Source organism: Budorcas taxicolor, chromosome 15 (assembly GCF_023091745.1).
Source record: "Budorcas taxicolor isolate Tak-1 chromosome 15, Takin1.1, whole genome shotgun sequence".
Lineage (NCBI taxonomy): Eukaryota > Metazoa > Chordata > Mammalia > Artiodactyla > Bovidae > Budorcas > Budorcas taxicolor.
Genome location: NC_068924.1, coordinates 46,344,142 through 46,369,307, shown reverse-complemented (window position 1 = coordinate 46,369,307; position 25,166 = coordinate 46,344,142). Strand labels below are relative to the sequence as shown.

Sequence of the window (25,166 nt, the reverse complement as noted above, 5' to 3'; positions counted from 1 at the left end):
TAGCTCAGTAGTTGTGAGGGAGAAGAAAAATAGATTTGATAGCTATTTCTGAAGACTAACACTATTAAAGTACTTGGTGGCTCAGATCATAAAGAATCTGCCTGCAATGCAGGAGACCCAGGTTCGATCCCTGGGTCAGAAAAATCTCCTGGAGAAGGGCCTGGCAATCCACTCCAGTATTCTTGTCTGAAGAATTCCATGGACAGAGGAGCCTAGCAGGCTATAGTCCATAAGGTCACAAAGAATCATACACAACTGAAGCAACTTATCATACACACAAATGTGAATTTTAGTCCAAGCCATGTCCAGAAGCAAATTAAAGTTTTGCCCCTGATGCAAGAAATACAAAGAATATTGGCAAGTAGAGAAAGAAGAAAAAGTAAGATGTGAAGTTCAAATGCAGACAAGTAAGTAAGGAAAGAGTAAGTTTCCTGAGACTGAAAGAGAAATACAGCCAAGAATGAGCAGAAACACAATGCCATCTGTGGTATGCCCTGTGACACGCTTTCCAGATCTGCTTTTTAGGAAATATGCATCTACCTCCCAGCTACTAGGAATATCAGATACTGGGAGCTCACATCTGCACCCCTTTCTGGAACTGTCATCCAACCCAAGAAACTATCTCAACCAAAGTTTTGTCCCATCACTCAGGATAACACACAGCCAATGGCAGGACACCGTGGAATGCAAATAACTGACTTCCTTGCATCGTCGTGGGACAACATAGAAGGGCCATTCCTGCTCCAGAGCTTCCCATAATATCACTGGAGGCCCCAGATGCAGTCTCATGGTGAGTCAGCTTCTCCTTCGACCCAGTCCTACTTTACTAGCTTTTTTAGAAACATAATTTCTGAGAGCTCTCCAAAATCCCTCTGCATGCCACTCTATTACTCAGTTTGTGTTTATCTAGGATATCATATTCATATGATAATTGGAAAGATTATTTCCACTAAACCTTTAACTTTTATTTGCTAATTATTGCTGATTTCTGACTATCACTATGTAAAGTATAAAGATACTTTATACCATGAACATAAATCTGGCACAGATTTTGACATCAAAGACATTATACCCTAGTGGTAAAAAGCTAGCAGTGTTTCTTTAAGCTAGAATGAGCATTAGAATTGCCTAGAGGGTTTAATTAGCATTATTAATAGGTCTCAATCCCAGAGATTCTGATTTAGAGAGTCTGGGGTTCAGTTCAGTTCAGACACTCAGTCGTGTCCGACTCTGTGACCCCGTGAATTGCAGCACACCAGGCCTCCCTGTGCATCACCAACTCCCGGAGTTGACCCAGACTCACGTCCATCAAGTCAGTGATGCCATCCAGCCATCTCATCCTCTGTCGTTCCCTTCTCCTCCTGCCCCTAATCCCTCCCAGCATCAGAGTCTTTTCCAATGAGTCAACTCTTCGCATGAGGTGGCCAAAATACTGGAATTTCAGCTTCAGCATCATTCCTTCCAAAGAAATCCCAGGGCTGATCTCCTTCAGAATGGACTGGTTGGATCTCCTTGCAGTCCAAGGGACTCTCAAGAATCTTCTCCAACACCACAGTTCAAAAGCATCAATTGAGTCTGGGGTAGTGTCCAGTAATTAGCATTTATAACAAATTACTAGATGATGCTGATACCCACGGCCCAGGTACTACACTTTAAAAACCACTAATAATCAATAATGACTAGCATAACAGCAAGATAAATAGACTTCTAGAAAATAACAAAAATAATAAATAATCATGAAATAAGCCAGCTGGGGAAGGCTCTGTGGATAGTGTTTCATTAAATCTAGACTAAGAATTATTTTGGTGATGGGACTTAGAAGAATTTATAGCTCTGAGAAGGTTTATTATTTTGCTGGAATTATACATTAGTCTCCTGATATGTCAAAATTTCTTAATTCCATTCCTTAGCTCAGATCTAAACACTAGCTGTCCACCCCTCCACCATAACTAAGTTCCCTACCACACACCATTTTCTCTTTTCATTTAGCAATTCCTTGTTCTTTTATAAAAAATTTTTATTAAAGTATAGTTGATTTATAATGTTGTCTTTTTTGTATTCTTTTCCATTATCATTTATTATAGGATACTAAATATAGCTATCTGTGATATACAGTAAGACCTTGTTGCTTATATATCCACATACCATCTTCTTTTCAGGCCTCTCTTGAAAGAATATATCATTCTCCTAAACCATCTATATCAATACAAATCCTGTAATTTTACATGCACACACACAGACCATTTTGTTTAGGCTTTACATGATGATTAACAGATATAATTAACAATCAATATTTGCTATTTTATAGCAGTTTCTTCCTTAAAGAGTGAAGGGAAAAAGATACAAGTGCAAAATGGCTTTTTTGGGGAAATTTTCCACGTAGTTTTCTATGTTGGTGAGGTAAATACTTTGAAGTGAGAATGTCTTTTTAATTCTGCCTCATAGTCCATCTCTAGGTCTCCTCAGCTGTATTATGAAATTAAAGATTCCAGAAAACAGGTGACATGCTCTGAAAGAGGTTATGGTCTCTCCCTGGAAGCAAGAAAACTGCAAAAAATGTATCTATAACCACTCCAACCAGATATGCTGCACCCCAATAAGACACAGCTCCATCCTTCTTCCTTTCTTCTGATGGGGATTCCAGGGCTGGAAGACTTGCACATCTGGATCGGCTTCCCCTTCCTTGCAGTCTATCTAATAGCTCTCCTGGGAAACATTACCATCCTGTTCGTGATCCAGACTGAACGCAGCCTCCACCAACCTATGTTTTACTTCCTGGCCATGTTGGCCTTCACTGACCTTGGCCTGTCCACAGCCACCATCCCCAAGATGCTGGGCATCTTCTGGTTCAATCTCAGGGAGATTGTGTTTGGTGCTTGCATCACACAGATGTACACAATTCACATATGCACTGGCCTGGAGTCTGTGGTGCTGACAGTCATGGCCATAGACCGATACATTGCCATCTGCAACCCCCTGAGATATAGCATGGTCCTCACCAGTAAGGTAATAGCTATCCTTGGCATAGTCATCATATTTAGGACTTTGGTATTTGTGACTCCATTTATCTTCCTTATCCTGAGACTGCCTTTCTGTGAAGTCCGGATCATCCCCCACACCTATTGTGAACACATGGGTTTGGCAAAGTTGTCTTGTGCCAGTATTAGGGTCAATGTTATCTATGGCTTGATTGCTTTCTCTGTGGGATACATTGATCTTTCTGTGATTGGATTTTCATATGTCCAAATCCTCAGAGCAGTCTTCCACCTCCCGTCCTGGGATGCACGGCTCAAGGCACTCAGCACCTGTGGATCCCATGTCTGCGTCATGTTGGCCTTCTACCTGCCAGCACTCTTCTCCTTCATGACCCACCGCTTTGGCCACAATGTCCCTCACTACATCCACATACTTCTGGCCAATCTATATGTGGTTGTACCTCCTGCCCTTAACCCTATCATCTATGGGGTCAGGACAAAGCAGATAAGAGAACGAGTACTTAGGATGCTGAACCCAAAAAGCTATTGATGTTTAGCCCCAAGAAAATCTTCCATGATCATCAGTTCAGTTCAGTTCAGTCGCTCAGTCGTGTCTGACTCTTTGAGACGCCATGAATAGCAGCACGCCAGGCCTCCCTGTCCATCACCAACTCCCGGAGTTCACCCAGACTCACGTCCATCAAGTCAGTGATGCCATCCACCCATCTCATCCTCTGTTGTCCCCTTCTCCTCTTGCCCCCAATCCCTCCCAGAATCAGAGTCTTTTCCAATGAGTCAACTCTTCACATGAGGTGGCCAAAGTACTGGAGTTTCAGCTTTAGCATCATTCCTTCCAAAGAAATCCCAGGGCTGATCTCCTTCAGAATGGACTGGGTGGATCTCCTTGCAGTCCAAGGGACTCTCAAGAGTCTTCTCCAACACCACAGTTCAAAAGCGTTAATTCTTTGGCGCTCAGCCTTCTTCACAGTCCAACTCTCACATACATACATGACCACTGGAAAAACCATAGCCTTGACTAGACAGACTTTAGTCAGCAAAGTAATGTCTCTGCTTTTGAATATGCTGTCTAGGTTGGTCATAACTTTTCTTCCAAGGAGTAAGCGTCTTTTAATTTCATGGCTGCAGTCACCATCTGCAGTGATTTTGGAGCCCAGAAAAATAAAGTCTGACACTGTTTCCACTGTTTCCCCATCTATTTCCCATGAAGTGATGGGACCAGATGCCATGATCTTTGTTTTCTGAATGTTGAGCTTTAAGCCAACTTTTTCACTCTCCTCTTTCACTTCCATCAAGAAACTTTTTAGTTCCTCTTCACCATCAGTGGGATAATAATAAGATCAAAGCAGTAGTAAACACTGGAAATATTTTCATTAAACTCCTCTGGCATTTCCACACAAGCCAGTCACACTACTTTTTTGCCTATCAGTCATAATCTGTATATTCCCACTGGAAGGCATGGCTCAAAGATTCCAAAATAATCACTCTATTTTTTGCCACAGGAAAAGTACATTAAAAATTCTCACACTGAAATCCCACTGATACTACAAAATTTCTAAACGGAGGAAAAGGTTTGGAAAAGTCATGCCCCCGGTACCTTCAAAATAATTTTCTTTCTTATGGTCTTGTTATTCACAGGTCAGAAGCTGAAGTTCATGACTATAAAAATGATGAATTTCATGAAAGTCAAGAAGGACACAGTGGTAAGGGACATACACGAGTCATGAGATTCAGGTTTAAACTCAGGCTTTGTCCTTGACTGGAAGGTTTACCTGAGTTTGTCACTTAGAACTCTTTGAGTGTCAGTATACTCGCTAATAAAATAACTGAAAAAAAAAGCTGTTGTAAACATCTTTGCAGCTTCTAAGAACAAAGACACATTGAAAATAAACACATGCGTTTCTGGTGTGGTTGTTACTTCTGGTGCATATAGATAAATTTACTAATTTCAATCCTACTCTACGGTCACTGATTCCAGCTGCAGATGACCCTGGTGCTTGGGGGTCTTCAGGGACTCAACCCTGACCTTGGTCAAAGCCTAGTCAGAAGGCTATAATGCCTAAAGAGTTAAGAGTGCTTTCTCTGGGCTTGAGGACTCAGTGAAACTACTTGCCCTATAGTCCTGATTAGGGCAGGAGGCAGAATGGTTAGCTTTAGGGCAGAATGCATGAGAGTGGCTACTAACATAAAGTCATTCCCATCTGAGTATGGAAGCTAGACAGTATAACTGATTTTTTGGGTATTCTAGGAACTGCAGAAACATTTAGTTGGCTTCTAATTGGAAATGGGACCCTGGTTAAAATTCAAGAGAGAGTGAGCAGGAATAAACAGAGAATGGGACTACGGTAATGCAAACAAAGAGAGGTGGGGAACTTAAAAAAAAATGATACTCTTTATAAATTTATTTTAAAAAAATGACCAAATGATCAGTCTCTACATAGAAATTATAATATTGACACAAACAAGATTTTAAAAGACTAAACAGATCAAAATGATGAAGGGAGATGATAAAAAAGGTTATTGCAGATTTTCATCCAAGTACGATGGTGTGTGTGCTCAGTCTGATCCAACTCTTTGCTACCCCTTGGCTCCTCTGTCTATGGGATTTTCTAGGCAAGAATACTGAAGTGGGTTTCCACTTCCTTCTCCAGGGGATCTTCCCTACCCAGGGACTGAACCCACATCTCCTGCATTGCAGGTGGATTCTTTACCACTGAGCCATCAGGGAAGCCCCGGTAAGATGGTAAGAAGCCATGATAACTTATCATATGTTTTGCATATTAATACTATATTAACTGTTTTGCAATATTAACAAATTTGCAAATCTTTCAAAATCATTTAGAAAATTAATGTTATTCTGATGACAAAATCAGAAAATAGAGAAGAAAATACAGAGTCTTTAAATCAATGCAAATAGCAACACAATTATGAGAAATTTGACTCAAAGTCAGTGTTCACAGGGATAAATACTACCAATTTGTTGTAAGGATTTGTAAAGGATGTAGGATTCCATATACCAGTTCTCATTCCTCATGATAACTAGCACAATTTTGGCACATGAAGGGGCTTAGAAAACATTTCTTTACTTACAATACTGAAGTGTATAAATGTAGAGTTGACAAATAGTGTCTACAATGGATCTCTAGTTCTACAGAAGTCAGTCCCTAAATATGAGTGTCTTTGTGCTCTGGTTCTAAGGCGAGAGGTTAAAGAAGACCACAGATTCTCACAGAACTGTCAAAACCAGGGAAGGTGGTTCAAGAAACTGGAAAAAATGGTCCTAAGACAAGGTTTCGGGTGACTCTACATACAGGTAAAGGGAATGGGAATAGGGGGCCAGGATTACTCTAAGAACCAGGTCTTAAAGGGCAGATCCAACACTGCCAAGATGTTTCAATAATATTAAAAAAAAAAAAAAAAAAAGTCCTCTTAGCACAGTCTTAGTTGGCCAGATTTAGTATTAACTAAATGTATTTTAAATTGTAGACTGTAGTTGTTTTTGTCAATTTAACTGGGAAAATCTATGAAGAGTCGCTTTGCTATTATAGTCTATGGTTCAGCTATTCTGGAAGAAGTTGTATTAAGAAACAGAGAAGGGTAAGATGGGACCTATCAAAGCCACTCACTTCACTCCATGGTTTGCAGGTTTGTCATATTTGCATGAGAAATTTACATGAGCAACACAGATCCTTTCGAGAAATAAAGATCTGAAACCATTGAACAGTACTGAGAAACAAGAGAAAATTTTAATCAAGATCCAGTAGCAAGAGAGAGCAACAGGTTACCTGGGAATTAAATATCTAGAGGAAAACAGAATCTATCTAGTGACCAAGACTCAAAACAAACAGCTAAATATTGTTGAGGAAATAAAACTATGCATTCCATATATCATAAAGTGGAGTTTGAAAGCCTCTTAGTACATCTGATGCTATATTTTGCTTATGATATATTCCAAGCATGTGAGTGCTAATGATGACAACTGTGACCTCAGAGACCGAGAGTGGGACATCAAGACAGGGAATCTGGGAGTCTAAACAGCATTTGTTGTTGTTTGGTCGGTTGCTCAGTCATGTCTGACTCTTTGCAACCCCATGGACTGCAGCATGCCAGGCTTCCCTGTCCTTCACCATATCCTGGATCGTGCTCAAACTCATGTCCATTGAATCGGTGATGTCATCCAACCATCTCATCCTCTATCCTCCGCGTTTCCTCCTACCAATCTTCCCCAGCATCAGGGTCTTTTCTGATGACTCAGCTCTTCACATCAGGTGGCTAAAGTATTAGAGCTTCATCATTAGTCCTTTTAATGAATATTCAGGATGGATTTCCTTTAAGACTGACTAGTTTGATCTCCTTGCTGTCCAAGGGACTCTCAAGAGTCTTCTCCAACACCACAATCCAAAAGCATCAATTCTTTGGTGCTCAGTCTTCTTTATGGTCCAACTCTCATATCCATACATGACTACTGGAAAAACCATAGTTTTGACTAGACAGACCTTTGCTAACAAAGTAATGTCTCTGCTTTTTAATATGCTGCCTAGGTTTTTCAAAGTTTTTTTTTTTTTTTCTCTCCAAAAGGCAAGCGTCTTTTAATTTCATGACTGCAGTCACCATCTGCAGCAGTTTTGGAGACCAAGAAAATAAAGTCTGTCACAGTTTCCATGGTCTCCCCATCTATTTGCCATAAAGTGATAGGACCAGATGCCATGATTTTAGTTTCCTTGAATGTTGAGTTTTAAGCCAGCCTTTTCACTCTCCTCTTTCACTTTCAACAAGAGGTTCTTTAATGCCTCTTCACTTTCTGCTATAAGGATGGTGTAATCAATATATATGAAGTTATTGATATTTTCCCTAGCAATCTTGATGCCGGCTTGTACTTCATCCAGCCCAGCATTTTGCCTAATGTACATTGCATATAAGTACCAATACAGTATTGTAAAGTAAAATAAAGTAAAAATAAAAATTAAAAAAAAAAGAAGCAAGGTGACAACATTCAACCTTGATGTACTCCTTTCCCAGTTTGAAACCAGTCCATCGTTCCTTGTTCAGTTCTAACTATTGCTTCTTGACACGCATACAGATTTCTCAGGAGGCAGGTCAGGTGGTCTGGTATTCCCATCTCTTAGAATTTGCCAGAGTTCATTGTGATCTACACAGTCAAAGGCTTTAGTGTAGGCAATGAAGTAGAAATAGATGCTTTTTCTGGAATTCTCTTGCTTTTTCTATGATCTAACAGATGTTGACAATTTGATCTCTGGTTCCTCTGCCTTTTCTAAATCCAGCTGAACATTTGGAAGTTCTCGGTTCATGTACTGCTGAAGCCTCACTTGGAGAATTTTGAGCATTACTTTGCTAGCATGTGAGATGAGTGCAGTTGTGTGGTAGTTTGAACATTCATTGGCATTGCCTTTCTTTGGGATTGGAATGAAAACTGACCTTTTCCAGTCCTGGAGCCACTGCTAAGTTTTCCAAATTTGCTGGCATATTGAGTGCAGCACTTTAACAGTATCATCTTTTAGGATTTGAAATAGCTCAACAGGAATTCCATCACCTCCTCTAGCTTTGTTCATAGTGATACTTCCTAAGACCCACTTGACTTCACATTCCAGGATGTCTGGCTCTAGATGAGTGATCACACCATCATGGTTATCTGGGTCATTAAGATCTCTTTTGTAAAGTCCCTCTGTGTATTCTTGCCACCTTTTCTTAATACCTTCTGCTTCTGTTAAGTCCCTTTCATTTCTGTCCTTTATTGTGCCCATCTTTGCATGAAATATTCCCTTGGCATCTCTAATTTTCTTGAAGAGATCTTTCTAGTCTTTCCCATTCTATTGCTTTCCTCTGTTTCTTTCACTAATCTCTTAAGAAGGCTTTCTTATCTCTCCTTGCTATTCTTTGAAACTCTGAATTCTGATGATATATCTTTCCTTTTCTCCTTTGCCTTTCGCTTGTCTTCTTTTCTCAGCTATTTGTAAGGCCTCCTCAGGCAGCCATTCTGCCTTTTTGTGCTTCTTCTTCTTGGAGACGGTTTTGGTCACTGCCTCCTGTACAATATTGTACACCTCCATCCACCATTCTTCAGCCACTCTGTCTATCAGATCATATCCTTTGAAGCTATTTGTCACTTCCACTGCATAATTGCAAGGGATTTGATTTAGATCATACCTGACTGGCCTAGTGGTTTTCCCTACTTTATTCAATTCAAGTCTGAATTTTGCTATAATGAGTTTACAATCTGAGCCACAGTCAGCTCCCAGTTTTGTTTTTGCTGACTATATATTGCTTCTCCATTTTGCCTGTAAAAAATATAATTATCTGATTTTGGTATTTACAATCTGGTGATGTCCATGTGTAGAGTCATCTCTTGTGTTGTTGGAAGAAGGTGTTTGCTATGACCTGCGCATTTTCTTGGCAAAATTCTGTTAGCCTTTGCGCTGCTTCATTTTGTATTCCAAGGCCAAACTTGCCTGTTCCTCCAGGTATCTCTTGACTTCTACTTTTGCATTCCAATCACCTATGATGAAAAGAACATCAGTTTTTGGTGTTAGTTCTAGAAGATCTGGTAGGTCTTCATAGACCCATTCAACTTTAGCTTCTTTGTACTAGTGGTTGGGGCATAGACTTGGATTACTGTGATATTGAGTGGTTTGTCTTGGAAACGAACGGAGATCATTCTGTCATTTTTGAGATTGCACCCAAGTATTGCATTTTGGACTCTTTTGTTGACTATGATGGCTACTCCATTTCTTCTAAGGGATTCTTACCCACAGTTGTGTATGTAATGGTTATCTTTATTAAATTCGCCCATTCCGGTCCATTTTAGTTCACTGATTCCTAAAATGTCGATGTTCACTCTTGTCGTCTCCTGTTTGACCACTTCCAATTTACTTTGATTCATGGACCTAACACTCCAGGTTCCTAAGCAACATTGTCCTTTATAGCATCAGACTACGTTTACCACCAGACACACTCACACTTTGGCTCAGCTTCTTCATTCCTTCTGGAGCTATTTCTCCACTCTTCTCCAGCAGCATATTGGGCACCTACCAACCAGAGGAGTTTGTCTTTCAGTGTCAGATCTTTTTGTCTCTTCATACTGTTCATGGGGTTTTCAAGGCAAGAATGCTGAAGTGTTTTGCCATTCCCTTCTCCAGTGGACCACGTTTTGTCAGAACTCTCCAAAAGAACCCATCAAAGGCTTCATTGCTGGCAACTCAACAGTGTCTCCTTGTGGCTATTAACCAGAATAGCAACACTGGAGTGATTCCACTTAAGTCTGCTTGGTGTTTGAAAGGAGATTGACAACTTTGAAATCAAAATTTCTGGGATCTCCAACAGTAGGGGAAGGACTGTGGATAGATTAAAGAGGAAAATACTGTACTTCATGATCATAAGCCAACGGGAATTTTAATGATTCATTTAAAAAATAAAAGATATATATGACAATTTATACTCTGATTTCCTTTTCTCCTTTGACATTGAAAAGTCAATATCAAATCAATGACATAAGTCAAGTATTCATAAATAGAATATATCTCAGCATTTTATAAGATGTTACATTAGCAATATTTGACTAGAGGCTATACATAAAAATAACATTTATTTATTTTTCAACTAAAAAAATATTTATCAAGTGTGCCATATGTATGATTCACAAAATAGTGGTTAGTACAGACAGTTACCAAGAAAAAAGCTACTTTAAGAAAGCTTACGTTCAAAACAGCCCATGACATCATTATTTCCAACCTTGCCAATTAGGCAATTAAGCAAAATGATAAATTCCTAATGATCATTTAATTAATAGTGGCCAGAGTCAAGAGCGAGTTAAGCACATCTGCTACATAAATAAATCTGCTTTTCCTATTACATTTTTGAAGAGCAAGTTGAATTGTTAGACTTCAACTGGATAGTTTTGCAGTTTTGTGGACTTTTTCATGGTCCATATTATAAATAGCAAAGGCAGACCACTGTATAACCCAACATATAGTGAATTGTTCAGTGTAAGTAAAGTTGATTTCTCCATCAAAGATATCACAGTAACTTAACACACTTAACAATTTCAGTTTATTCTCATCCACTTATCATTCCAATACGTGTGGCCTTTGTTTCACGTCAGCATTTAGAGACCCATGCTTCTTTGATTAGTTGACTCCTTCATGTTCTAATCCCTTACAGACTGCCACTGGTGCTTCTAAATATGTCAGGCAAATAAACGGGGAGAGTGAGCAGGATTTTGTAAGTATTTTAGGGACTCAATTTAAGAGAGATTTACACCATTTTTTCTGTCATTCCCTTGGCCAGAATCTTTACATAAATCTAGCTGGAGAGGGCTGGTGATTAAATATTTATTTCTTAAGAGAAATAAGGTCAAACTAGTCAATCCTAAAGGAAATCAACCCTGAATATTCATTGGAAGGACTGATGCTGAAGTTCCAATATTTTGGTCACCTGTTTCAAAGAGCAGACTCATTGGAAAAGCATGTAAGGCTGGGAAAGCTTGAGGGTGAGAGGAGAATGGGGCAGCAGAGCATGAGATGGTTGGATGGGATTACTGATTCAATGGATAGGGATTTGAGTGGACTCTGGGAGATGGTGGAGGACAAGAAAGCCTAGTGTGCTGCACTCCATGGGGTTCCAAAGAGTTAGATGTTATTTAATCACAAAGAGTTAGTTAGTGACTGAATAACAATAAGAAAAGTGATATGAGAGACCCTCACATGTAAAGCATATATAATCTCTTCCCAAATGAGACTACCAGAACCCTCACCTAGGCACTGTATCCTCAAAGAGTCCAAGGTCTCCAGGGGTGTGTGGTCATCTCCATCAGGTCCTGATGTAGTCCCTCTTGGATGAGTCATCTTCCTCCTCCTACCATATATCTAATAGTGGAGCATAAACCAAAAAGATTCCCAGTTGAACTGAAGCGTGCAATACATTTAGCAGGAACTTGTCAGTGGTAATTCTGAAGTGCTTTGGGGCAGGCACTGCAATACTTTTATCTCCTTAACAGTTGGGTAAGTTCTCTTGACCTCCCACTTTATATGATTCTGGGAGAAACTCTCCTGGCCATTGCTTTCCATGTCCTTTTTCTGCATCTGTGGGGTTGTGTCTTCTTTAATGTTCCCCCACTGCCTTTTATGAAGCAGGCAATGGAAAATGTGACTTATTTTGCAGATATTGCATTTGGAGACTGTTTTGTGTCTGTCAAGTATTAAAATCAATGATTGTTTTAAATTTTTTTTTACTTTAAAATATTGTATTGGTTTTTCCATACATCAACAAGAATCTGCCACGGGTGTACATAAGTTCCCACTCCTGAACCCCCCTCCCACCTCCCTCCCCATACCATCCCTCTGGGTCATCCCAGTGCACCAGCCCCAAGCATCCTGTATCCTGCATTGAACCTAGACTGGCGATTCATTTCTCATATGATATTATACATGTTTCAATGCCATTCTCCCAAATCATCCCACCCTCTCCCTCTCCCACAGAGTTAAATAGTCTGTTCTATACATCTGCGTCTCTTTTGCTGTCTCGCATACAGGGTTATCATTACCATCTTTCTAAATTCTATATATATGTGTTAGTATACTGTATTGGTGTTTTTCTTTCTGGCTTACTTCACTCTGTATAATAGGCTCCAGTTTCATCCACCTCATTAGAACTGATTCAAATGTATTCTTTTTGATGGCTGAATAATACTCCATTGTGTTTTAATTTTTAATCAAAAACTTTTTAAAAGCCTAGATCATGTTCCTTTAGCAATGAATCCCCTTAAAAATTTAACAAGATTTTTCTTAGGTAAACTTTCTTTCCTTTTTTATGTATTTTTGCTTTCCCCAAGCAACTGCTTTTATACATAATGGTGTCTATCTAAGGCTATCAGACTTGAGAGGACAGCGATTCACATAATCTAGTCTTTTCTCAGGGTCATTTTCTATGAGTCTTTGCTACTCAAAGACATTCTAAATCTTTCTCTTAACCTTTGACTTCCCAAGTACTAGGAACATTCTTCAAGACTTTATACTTACAAACTTTATCTATCGTGGTCTTCTTGGAAACCAGCTAACTTTCTGTTAAGCTCATATATTACTCATAACAACTTATCAAATTAAAACAACTGCAAACACACACTATTATTTTGAATTCTTTAAACCTTTCCCCTAGAATTACCAACTTGTGTGTGTGTGTGTGTGTGTGTGTGTGTATTCAGTCAGGCATGTCACTCAGGCATGTTCAACTCTTTGTACCCCATGGACTGTGGCCCAACAAGCTTCTCTGTCTATGGTATTTTCCAAGCAAGGATACTGGAGTGGGTTGCCAGTTCCTTCTCCAGGATATCGTCCCAACCCGGGGATCAAATCCACGTCTTTTCCACCTCCCATGTACTGACCAGCAGATTCTTTACCACTGCACCATAATTTGACAGCTGTCAAAACAAACAATTCCAATTTACCAGTGAATTAGCACAATGCAATTTTATACTTTTTAATGACATTGAATTCAGTGTATGCAAAAGGTGAAAATGATTCCTTCCAATCATTCAGGGTCCTAGCCTTGTTCACTGTGTGGTTCCACTACTTTCTATGGGTTTGTGTCTTCCAGTGAATTATCTGCAATGAGCCAGAAGAGGAGGAAGAGATAGAATGCTGAGGACATCAAGGAGGTTGTAAAAGCCATTCCTGGAAGAGGTGCATGTCATTCCCTTGGCCAGACTTAGTCATAAAGCCCCACACAACTGCAAGTATGAGCTTCCCAGTTTGCTCAGTGGGTAAAGAATCTTCCTATAATGCAGGAGACACAGGACCCAAGGGTTCGATTCCTGGGTAGGAGAGATCCCCTGGAGGAGGGCATGGCAACCTACTGCCCTATTCTTGCCTGGAGTATCCCATGGACAGAGGAGCTTGGTGGGCTAGAGTCCATAGGGTTGCAAAGAGTCAGATGCAACTGAGCACACGTGCAATGGCAAGTATGCCTGGAAAATGTAAATTTACTTGTATTTAGGAGGAAAAAGAACTCTGCTTGGAAAAGTTAGCCTTGTCTCTGTCATTTATATACACTGATTGCCAAGCTAAAATCCAACCATGCGGCGAAAATGGTGAGAAGCGGTAGGAGAACCTCCAATACGTCTATGGCCCTTCTGATCTCACTGAGACACTGTCTGTCCTACAGCCCGATCTACTTCTTGATTCCTTTCTCCAGATGCTTCATTAAATAATCCCCCATGTTTATTTTAGACAAAAGAGAGAGAAGCAGAGGGACACATTTAGATCCCTTCCATGTTTTCCCATCATCCCCCTCACCTGTGGTAGGAGGGAAGAGAAGGCGCTGGGTGGAGTAGGGGTAAACTGCGTGTCAGAGACGGAAGTTCAACAGACTGGGTACCGGGCTTTGAATTCCTCCCCAGACGCAGCCCCCAGCCCAGGACCATCTAAATATTCTCCGGAGACCTGCTTTGCCATTTTGCCAGGGGGACATCAGGAGTTCAACATTTAATTCAAACAAATGAGGATTCTCTTTGGGTTTACACAGTTTGTTGTCTGTCAGACACGATTGTTGGGATATAATTGGGAAGGGGCTCTAGAGGAGTTAATATCTAAGGAAGACAGAACTTGATGGATTTCCTCAACAAAATAATTGAATTTACATTTGCTTGGATGCTTATAATAGAATTAAGAATTGTGTCCTATTTGAGAATTAGGCTGAGAGTTTCCCAAGACCTGAGCTAACTCCCGTAAAAGTAAATATGATTTGTCTGTAGATTGAGCCAAAAGGTGGGGGGAGGGGATGTTATTTATGGGTCTGAGTATCTTGTTTCCTCACAGCTGAGGTGAGAGCAGGCTGCCTGACTTTAGGTACTCTGCTGACTTAAGAGATGTCTGAGAAGTTATTGTACATTTATCCAGGCAACTAATATCAGTGAGAAGATATTTCTGAGATTTTTTTTTTCCTGTTGTGGGATAATACTGCCTTGCTTAGTGTCGTCACTTCATATTCCTCTTGCACCAATTTTCTTTTCTTAGAGAACAGGACTGCTTAGTTCACCAAATAATGCACATGTTATATTGATCACCATGGCTGATTCTTCCTATGCTCTATGAGTGACAGATTGGTCAGTAGGCCATATACTCTTAAGAAATAACTTCCTGACATTCACTTTCAGTGTAAAAAATCCCTGGATTTTAAGTGTGAAAGCCAGGTTTAATATTCTGGATTAGCTAGGCTATTGCCAGCTACACAAAATAAGCAATTAATTTAAACTCCCCATATTTCTGTTTCATTGTCTAAAAGTGAAGTTGCTCAGTCGTGTTCGACTCTGCGACCCCATGGACTGTAGCCTATCAGGCTCCTCCATCCGTAGGGTTTTCCAGGCAAGAGTGCTGGAGTGGATTGCTATTTCCTTCTCCAGGGGATCTTCCCGACCCAGGAATCGAATATTTCAGGCAGACACTTTACCGTCTGAGCCACCAGGGAAGCCCTTTCATTGTCTAAAACACTGAAAAGAGTAATTATTTTACTGACTTTTTTCATTCAATTATATATGCATGTAAAAACATTAATTCACTATCTTTGTGCTTTTTTCTTTCTTATAAACTGTCTTCCTTCCTCTCCTTCCCTGTCTTTTTCTTCTATTTTTTTGTTATTTTCCATAGCTCCTTTCCTCTCTATTTCACCCATTTTCTTCTTTATTCTCTCCTCCTTTGTTTCATAAGAATCTCAGGTAAATTATTCTGCTCTTGATTGTGACCCCAAGACTATCTTGGTTTTTTCATACTCTCTTCCTCCAAAGTGGGTCACCATTAAAACTTACTTTCAAGATCAATCAATTACTTTGGATAATCTAGTACGTGTTTTGAACTCAGGTAGATAAAGTACAGGTAACCAGCTTAATTATCTGCCCAGCTAAATCCAGAAGGAGAGAAAATAATTACATGAATAAAGCTAACAAAATTTTAGAGGGCAAACATTTGCTACTTAGTGTCTTTTTCTCATGTTGCACACTGAAGATTATTTCACACCATTATAAGAGGAAATAAGTCCTTCCTCCCTGTAAAGAACATTTCTGACTTCCTGGCCCCCAAAGTTGCCCACAGTCCAAGCTGCTTGGAGGCCCCTGTTCCTTTGGTTACCAAGGATGTAACTTTGTCATCTCCTTCCGAGGGTAATTTATTCAGTTCCTTCCCCACTGGTGCAACCATAGAAATTTTTCCCAAAAAGATTCTCATCACTCAGCTTTCTTACCCTTCTTTGCTTGGGGTGTTTTTCCTTTATTCAGACTCCCCAAGAGCCTTTGATCTCTCTCACTCTGTACACAGTGTTGAATTAAGTCTTTGACAATACACTCTCCTGGGAAACAGACCATAGGGCCTCGGGGTCCAGGTGTCTAACAAGGGCACCAACCATTGAAAGTAATGGAGATGGAAGGAGCACAGAGGAGCCAGAGGCCATAAAATCAGCCTCTAGAGCCTTTGAAGAGGCCAGTTCAGGTGTTTTTTCCAACAACCAGAAATAGAGGCAGTGCAAACTTTGGAAGCTGGTAAGTCCTAGTTGAGGCCAGGAAAATTGTGAGGAAGGAGACAATGAAGAAAGGTGAGTCCAGGAGCCTGGAATGAAAAGGAGATGAAATCTTTCAATAGGGCCTGATATAGATGTCGACTCTGTCAACACACTTAGATCCATACAAAGCTGTTGACCCCAAACAACTGTAGACTCAAAGCCCCCATCCATATCACGGCTAGAAGACCAAGGTGGTGTGCCTGGCTGGGTCAGGACCTTCCTTTCTTCTCTTGTCTTAAACACATCTGTGAGCCAAAGTGATCACTCTGTTTCTAGTCAATCATAGCTAGGTTCAGACTTTCTGTTATCATTTGGCTTATTTAAGACTTATCTGTCCTTTCCAGACTCTCAACATTTCATGGTCAGGGATCATGTCCTGTTCTTTAGCACTTGGAATAAGGAACCATTATGACCACTCCTTTGTAAATATCAGTCTGTGAGTGTAACTAATAGAATTAGTGGAGTAATTAATGAAATTGGAGTATTGAAGATCAAAGCAATGCTGCAGATGGCCAACAAGTCCTCATTTCTCATATTAACAGGCTTGAGTTTCATTGAGGAGAATATATATATAGAGAAAAAATGTTCCCAGCTATTGAGGAATTTAAAAGGATTCTAAGATGGGACTAAAAGTATATTGCTATACTATATCAGTGTTATATGAGGTCTGAAAAGGACATTTCTTCCCTGTGTCTGTTAAAAGACTTTTGATGATGTTCTTGACTCCAGTTTCTCTGTGCCTTCAGTCTTCTTTACACTAAATCTAGGTGTCCTTCTCACCTCTCAAATATTAATATATCCTTCCTTCTCCAGCTACCTGCCTGTGTTCAGATATTGATCACTTTTCCTCTGGACTCTTCAGGATTCTCTAAAAGGCTGGTGTGTGATTCTCCTTTGTCCCATCTGTAGCATGGCACTTCCCTGTGTCAAATTCTCTGTTGATTCCTTAGGATGTACCTGACAATGCCTATTGCCAGGTGGGCTGTGAATGGCTGCATATGTTCCTGCTCACATTTAAACCTTGTCTCCTGATACTCTGCTCACCTACCTCCTCCCCCACAAAGACCTTAAGATCTACTGGCCCCTAATACTCATCATTAATCATTACTGAACATCCAGCTAGGCAGACCTTTCTTCTCTTGCCATTGCCTACAAGAGTAACCCTCCCCTCTCCCCAGATGAATATAACCATTTTATGTGTCCTTCTCAGATGCTTTAAGCTTGTTATGTCCCTGGGCTAATAGGGTCTCAGGAAATAATCCTTTCTGTCCCCACAACAACAGCAAAGCTAAGTATCATTTATCTGTTTCACATATGAGAAAATCAGGCACCAAAGAGTTTAAATAGCCTTCAGGGTCATGTAATGAGTATGAGAGCCAGAGCTGGAACTCAGATTTTCAACTACATAACATTGCTTCATTCACCTGTACTTTTATCTCTTTTCCACTGCTTGTAAGATAATTTTTACTATAACCACAATTATAAGATGTGTTATATATGTTTATAAGTCAAGTTTTCTCTATTAGTCAATTTCCCTGAAAATAATCATTTTTACTTAATCCACGTTATACATCTATATGCCAAACAAGATCAGATCTGAAAAGGCACTGATCATTTTCTTGACTTTTCAAATAGTTTGAGTCACTCTGAGAATCTAGAACTTGATTAATGAGAAGGAGAAGGCTTTTTAGAAGAGATAGGTATGTTTTCTATCCTCCTTATTTCTCTGATTCATACTGAGAATAAATTCTCTAATCGCAAATGGAAATACAAAAAGAGGCACAGATGTATAGAACAGATTTTTGGACTCTGTGGGAGAGGGAGAGGGTGGGATGATTTGGGAGAATGGCATTGAAACATGTATAATATCATGTAAGAAACGAATCGCCAGTCTAGGTTCAATGCAGGATACAGGATGCTTGGGGCTGGTGCATTGGAATGACCCAGAGAGATGGTATAGGGAGGGAGATGCGAGGGGGATTCAGGATTGGGAACTCATGTACACCCGTGGTGGATTCATGTTGATGTATGGCAAAACCAATACAGTATTGTAAAGTAAAATAAAGTAAAAGTAAAAAATAAAAAAAAAAACAAATGGAAATACAGAACTGAGCTAATACATAGCTGTCCCTACCCCAGATTTGACCCTTGAGCCCCTGAATCTTTGGTTTCCTAAAGCCCTACACTGAGTAGAAAGTTGTGTTTGTTTATTGCATAGTCTGTATTTGGAAAGTCTAGGATATTGAAAGTGAAATTCTTTGGATCAAGAAAAATCCTTCATTTCCTTCTCTGGCAGCCAGCATCTGATACCTTCTCATACACACATCACTCTCCTGGAGGCGGCGGCTCAGGTGGGATACATGAGCAGCATCAGTAGCCCCAAGTCTACTGAGTGTATGTCTCCTGGGCTGCTTCTCTCATCCCCGCATGACTCCCTGGCTCTTTCCCAGTCTTCAGGTGCTGGAGTCATTGTCGCCACTCTTCTTATTGTTGGTCAGTCTGCTCTTTGTATAGCAGTGAGGGAGTTAAGCCAGAACCCAACACCAAGAAAAAAGAAAATCCCAACTAGAATCACAGCAGGTAAATTTTCAGAACACAGATTCCATATGCTGAAATAATTGGATCCTGGTCCCAAGGATTCATGGATAATTTTGCTCACCAGGTAAGCAAGCCCTATTTGAGTTTATATGCTGAAAACTTACTCACTAACTATTGAAAACTTCTATTTCACCTTTGGTAACCTCCCGGTGTACCTGGCGATACTGTTTCTGTCACGAGAATAGGAAATTCACAGTCTTTTCTAAAGGACTCAAATCTAATAAAGCACTCTTGAAATGTCACAAAGAGAAGCAATAGTAGTTAATCCAGTAAAAGAATGATAAACATTATACCTTGAAGTGAAATCCTCTTTGGAGCTGGATGAAATTGTCCTGGGATGGTGCAAAGGGCTGCTCCACCTCTAATCCAATATTTCCTGAATACTGAAAATAAAGAATCCTGAAGTCAATCCCTGTCCAGTTGTATGGAGCAAAGGGCTTGGCTCCTTTAGAATCAGCTGAACAGAGCTCTCTTCCTTGTAAACTCTGAGGAAAGGAAAAGCTGAGTTAAGTAATTGTGCTGAATGAGGCTAAATCTTATACAGGGGCTGAAAGCACAGGCTCTAGAATCAGATTCCTTGGTTTTCAGTTTGGTTTTGCCACGTGTGTGTCTGAGTGTGTGTCTGTGTGTCTGTTAGTCACTCAGTCATGTCTGACTCTGTGACACCATGAACTGTAGCCCACAAGGCTCCTCTGTCCATGGAGTTCTCCAGGCAAGAATGCTGGAGTGGGTTGCCATTCTTTTCTTCAGGGATTGACTCCAAGTCTCCTGAATTACAGGCAGATTCTTTACCATCTGAGCCACCAGGGAATGTGGCTTATGTTCTAGCTTTCCAATTTTGATCAAAGTGCTCAGCCTCCCTTTTCTTGTTTCCTTCATTATTTATGAAAATAATAATATTAGTTACTTTTTCGTGTTTTTAAAAGAGGAAGTGATATAATGCATATAAAGTATTTGGCATGATACCACATGCATGGTAAGTTTTTAGTTAAATGTCAGCAATGATTAACAATGATGAGGATGACTTGAAATCATCACTGAGACAGTTTCAAAGCTCTAGTGAAAACCCAAGTTTTACTACAATTATAACATACACTTTCCATGGTGCTACATTCTGTTCTACATTTTAAGGACTCTGGATTTCCAGTGTGATCAGGATATGCTGCATGGCATCACCCAGCAACTACTCCTCTCCCCCAGTCTCCGAATTCCTCCTCATCTGCTTCCCTAACTACCAGAGCTGGCAGCACTGGCTGTCCCTGCCCCTCAGTCTCCTCTTCCTCCTGGCCATGGGGGCCAATGCCACCCTCCTGATCACCATCCGGCTGGAGGCCTCTCTGCACGAGCCCATGTACTACCTGCTCAGCCTCCTCTCCCTGCTGGACATGGTGCTCTGTCTCACCGTCATCCCCAAGGTCCTGGCCATCTTCTGGTTTGACCTCAGGTCTATTGGGTTTTTTCCCTGCTTCCTCCAGATGTTCATCATGAACAGTTTCTTGACCATGGAGTCCTGCACATTCATGGTCATGGCCTTTGACCGCTATGTGGCCATCTGCCACCCTCTGCATTACTCGTCTATCATCACTAACCAATTTGTGGCCAGAGCCACCATCTTTGTAGTGGCCCGGAATGCCCTTGCGTCACTGCCAGTTCCAGTCCTTTCCGCCAGACGCAGCTACTGTGCAGAGAACATCATCAAGAACTGCATCTGCACTAACCTGTCTGTGTCCAAACTCTCCTGTGATGACATCACCTTCAATCGGCTCTACCAGTTTGTGGCAGGCTGGACCCTACTGGGCTCTGACCTCATCCTTATCATTCTCTCCTACGCTTGTATCCTGAAAGCTGTGCTAAAGATCAAGGTTGAAGGAGCTGCTGCCAAGGCCTTGAGCACCTGTGGTTCTCACTTCATCCTCATCCTCTTCTTCAGCACAGTCCTGCTGGTGCTGGTCATCACTAACCTGGCCAGGAAGAGGATTCCCCCCGATGTCCCCATCCTGCTCAACATCCTGCACCACCTCATCCCCCCAGCTCTAAACCCCATTGTTTATGGTGTGAGAACCAAGGAGATCAAGCAGGGAATCCAGAAACTGCTCAGGAGGTTATAAGAGGTAAAATGCAACAGGCCAAAAAATTGGGAACAGAAATTGCTAACAGGCAATAATTTCATCGGAAGGACTGATGTTGAAGCTGAAACTCCAACACTTTGGCCACATGATGCAAAGAGCTGACTCATTTGAAAAGACCCTGATACTGGGAAAGATTGAAAGCAGGAGGAGAAAGGGATGACAGAGGATGATATGGTTGGATGGCATCACTGACTCAATGGGCATGAGCTTGAGCAAGCTCCAGGAAGTGATGACGGAAAGGGAAGCCTGGCATGCTGCAGTCCATGAGATTGCAAAGAGTTGGACACAACTGAGTGACTGAACAGAGGTCTCGATTAAGCAGCCTTGGTTATGTTGTTAAATTTCTATCAGATCATTTTGGAATTTGAAATCTAAAAGAGTTAATCAGTTCACCAAGAAAGCTAAAAAGATAAATGGAAACTTTGATGCCAGAAGACTTTTCATAAGTTATGTACTGTTTATACTAAAAAAATGCATTGAGGCAACATAAAGGGTTCTGTGCTACTTTCTAAAAGAAAATAACTGTAAAGATAACCTCATATCCTAAGCAAATAAAATCTTAAATAATATTGTCTTACATCTGGCCTCTGACTTTCCTTGAGTCCTCTCTAGTTATCTACATACCACAATAACCATAGAGGTAAATTTTGGACCCAATGAGATCCCAGTAACATCAGGTATCTCCAGCACATAAGCATGGATCTTACATAACATAGTTTGCTTCTGGCACTGAAACTAAAATGACGGCCACCAGAATAAATCAGGATATGCCTATGATAGTGAACAGTCCCAAGTGATGATCAAAAGAACTGGAAAGATCTTGTCAAAATTCTGCCCACCACAACCTAAAAAATGCTCCACAAGGCTTTAATCCCCCCTGACACCTCACTTCAGCAGGGTCCCAACCATGAGTCTATCATACTTCCACAGTTAGAGGGCACTCCTAGGCAGAGTCCCAGGAGTTTGCAATAGAACTGCGTGGATGTTTGTTTCAGTTGGAGTGAAAATGCTTTACAATGTTGTTAGTTTCTGATGCAGAACAAACTGAATCAACCATATGTATCCATATATTCCCTCCCTTTTAAGCCTCCATCCCAGCCCTCCTCCAGCCCTTCTAGGTCATCAGAGAGCAGGGAGCTGAGCTCCCTGCACTACGCAACAGTTTCCCACAAGCTATATATCATGAGAAGAGTACCCTTGTGTAGGTGTTAAAGTGCAGGAGCAGCAGGGACAGGGCACTGAGAGCTTCCGCTACAGCCACTCCTGTACTGTCCTGTCCTGTACTGTCTCTGTGTTCATTCGTGCTGACCTGTCACTACTTCTTCATACAGTGGCCTCTCACAATTTTTCTAAGGAAGGATTCAAGACAGGGAGGTATATTACTGCCACTGCAGCTGGTCCCTTCATTCTTCACCTCCTCCTTTACCATTCATTCTAGATTCTGCTCACACTCAATCAGTGAGTGTGCAAAGAGCTGACTCATTTGAAAAGACCCTGATACTGGGAAAGATTGAAAGCAGGAGGAGAAAAGGATGACAGAGGATGATATGGTTGGATGGCATCACTGACTCAATGGGCATGAGCTTGAGCAAGCTCCAGGAAGTGATGACGGAAAGGGAAGCCTGGCATGCTGCAGTCCATGGGGTTGCAAAGAGTTGGATATGACTGAGTGACTGAACTGAGGTCTCGACTAAGCAGCCTTGGTTATGTTGTTAAACCTCTAGCTGCCCCATTGTTCCTCACCTCCTCTTCCCTGATATAAGCTCCTTGGTGGTCATTAATATGAACCATTAGATTTGCATGTTTTTTGCCAAATCCCATGGGAGTATTCACATGCTTCTTCCCCAAAACATCTTTGCCTCTGATTGTCAAGTCTTGCTAATTCTCCCTGTACATCAAGTTGATGACCACATACACTGCTTAAAGTTCTCCCTCCATCTTTGTAGTTCACTCATGACTTAACGCTGTAATGTGACAACATTTTAGCTTACACAACATAGTAATATTCATTACTAGGCCTGGAACCTCCTAAAGGCCATTGACGTGAAGAGAAGGAAAGTCATTTAAATGAGGTAGGCAAAACAAGGTCTGGGACAACCGACTGTATAATTTATGCCCCTATGTTTGCTCTAACCAGTGGTCCCCAACCAGTTTTGTGGAAGATAATTTTTTCCACAGACTGAGGGTGAGGATGGTTTCAGGAATATTCAAGTGCATTAAATTTATTGTGCATTTTATTTCTATTATTATTACATCAACTCCACCTCATATCATCAGGTGTTAGATCCCGAAGTTTGGAGACCCCTGACCTAGGAAATTCCCAAAATACAGTCCTGTTGGAATGGGCTACTGCAATGCCTACCAAGGTAACATTTCATGCAAGTTCAGTTCTGTTCAGTCACGTGGTCATGTCCGACTCTTTGCGACCCCATGAATCGCAGCACGTCAGGCCTCCCTGTCCATCACCAACTCCCGGAGTTCACTCAGACTCACATCCATCGAGTCAGTGATGCCATCCAGCCATCTCATCCTCTGTCATCCCCTTCTCCTGCCTCCAATCCACCCAGCATCAGAGTCTTTTCCAATGAGTCAACTCTTCTCATCAGGTGGCCAAAGTTTTGGAGTTTCAGCTTCAGCATCAGTCCTTCCAATGAACCCAGGACTGATCTTTAGGATGGACTGGTTGGATCTCCTTGCAGTCCAAGGGACTCTCAAGAGTCTTCTCCAACACTACACTTCAAAAGCATCAATTCTTTGGCACTCAGCTTTCTTCATGGTCCAACTCTCACATCCATACATGACCATTGAAAAAACCATAGCCTTGACTAGACAGAACTTTGCTGGCAATGTAATATCTCTGCTTTTCAATATGTTATCTAGGTTGGTCATAACTTTCCTTCCAAGGAGTAAGCATCTTTTAATTTCATAGCTGCAGTCACCATCTGCAGTGATTTTGGAGCCCAAAAAATAAAGTCTGACACTGTTTCCACTGTTTCCCCATCTACCTGCCATGAAGTGATGGAACGAGATACCATGATCTTAGTTTTCTGAATCTTGAGCTTTATGCAAAGATGGGCTCAAGAAAGGACAGAAATGATAGGGACCTAATAGAAGCAGAAAATATTAAGAAGAGGTGGCAAGAACACAGAACTGTACAAAAAAGAGCTGAGCTTCATGACCCAGGTAATCACGATGGTGTGATCACTCACCTAGAGCCAGACATCCTGGAATGTGAAGTCAGGTGGGCCTTAGGAAGCATCACTATGTATAAAGCTAGTGGAGATGATGAAATCCCAGTTGAGCTATTTCAAATCCTAAAAGATGATGCTGTGAAAGTGCTGCACTCCATATGCCAGCAAATTTGGAAAACTCAGCAGTGACCACAGGACTGGAAAAGGTCAGTTTTCATTCCAATCCCAAAGAAAGGCAATGCCAAAGAATGCTCATACTACCGCACAATTGCACTCGTCTCACACACTGGTAAAGTAATGCTCAAAATTCTCCAAGCCAGGCTTCAGCAATAAGTGAACCGTGAACTTCCAGATGTTCAAGCTGATTTTAGAAAAGGCAGAGGAACCAGAGATCAAATTGCCAACATCCGCTGGATCATTAAAAAAGCAAGAGAGTTCCAGAAACACATCTATTTCTGCTTTATTGACTATGCCAGAGCCTTTGACTGTGTGGGTCACAATAAACTGTGGAAGATTCTGAAAGAGATGGGAATGTCAGCTGGGCTGTAGGTAGCACAGGCTAGAATCAAAATTGCTGGGAGAAATATCAATAACCTCAGATATGCAGATGACACCACCCTTATGGCAGAAAGTGAAGAGGAACTAAAAAGCCTCTTGATGAAAGTGAAAGAAGAGAGTGAAAAAGTTGGCTTAAAGCT

The 25,166-nt window shown here is 41.0% G+C and overlaps 2 protein-coding genes across 2 annotated transcripts; both read left to right on the top strand.

The window, feature by feature from the left end:
- The first annotated feature begins 2,577 nt into the window (after nucleotides 1-2,577).
- Nucleotides 2,578-3,525, top strand: LOC128060370 (olfactory receptor 52E5). Its single transcript, XM_052652774.1, has one exon. The coding sequence runs from the start codon at nucleotides 2,584-2,586 to the stop codon at nucleotides 3,523-3,525; it is 942 nt and encodes a 313-aa protein (XP_052508734.1). The 5' UTR covers nucleotides 2,578-2,583.
- A 16,789-nt stretch (nucleotides 3,526-20,314) lies between these two features.
- Nucleotides 20,315-21,256, top strand: LOC128060524 (olfactory receptor 56A4-like). Its single transcript, XM_052652927.1, has one exon. It carries the CDS (start codon nucleotides 20,315-20,317, stop codon nucleotides 21,254-21,256), a length of 942 nt encoding a protein of 313 aa, XP_052508887.1.
- Nucleotides 21,257-25,166: the final 3,910 nt, after the last annotated feature.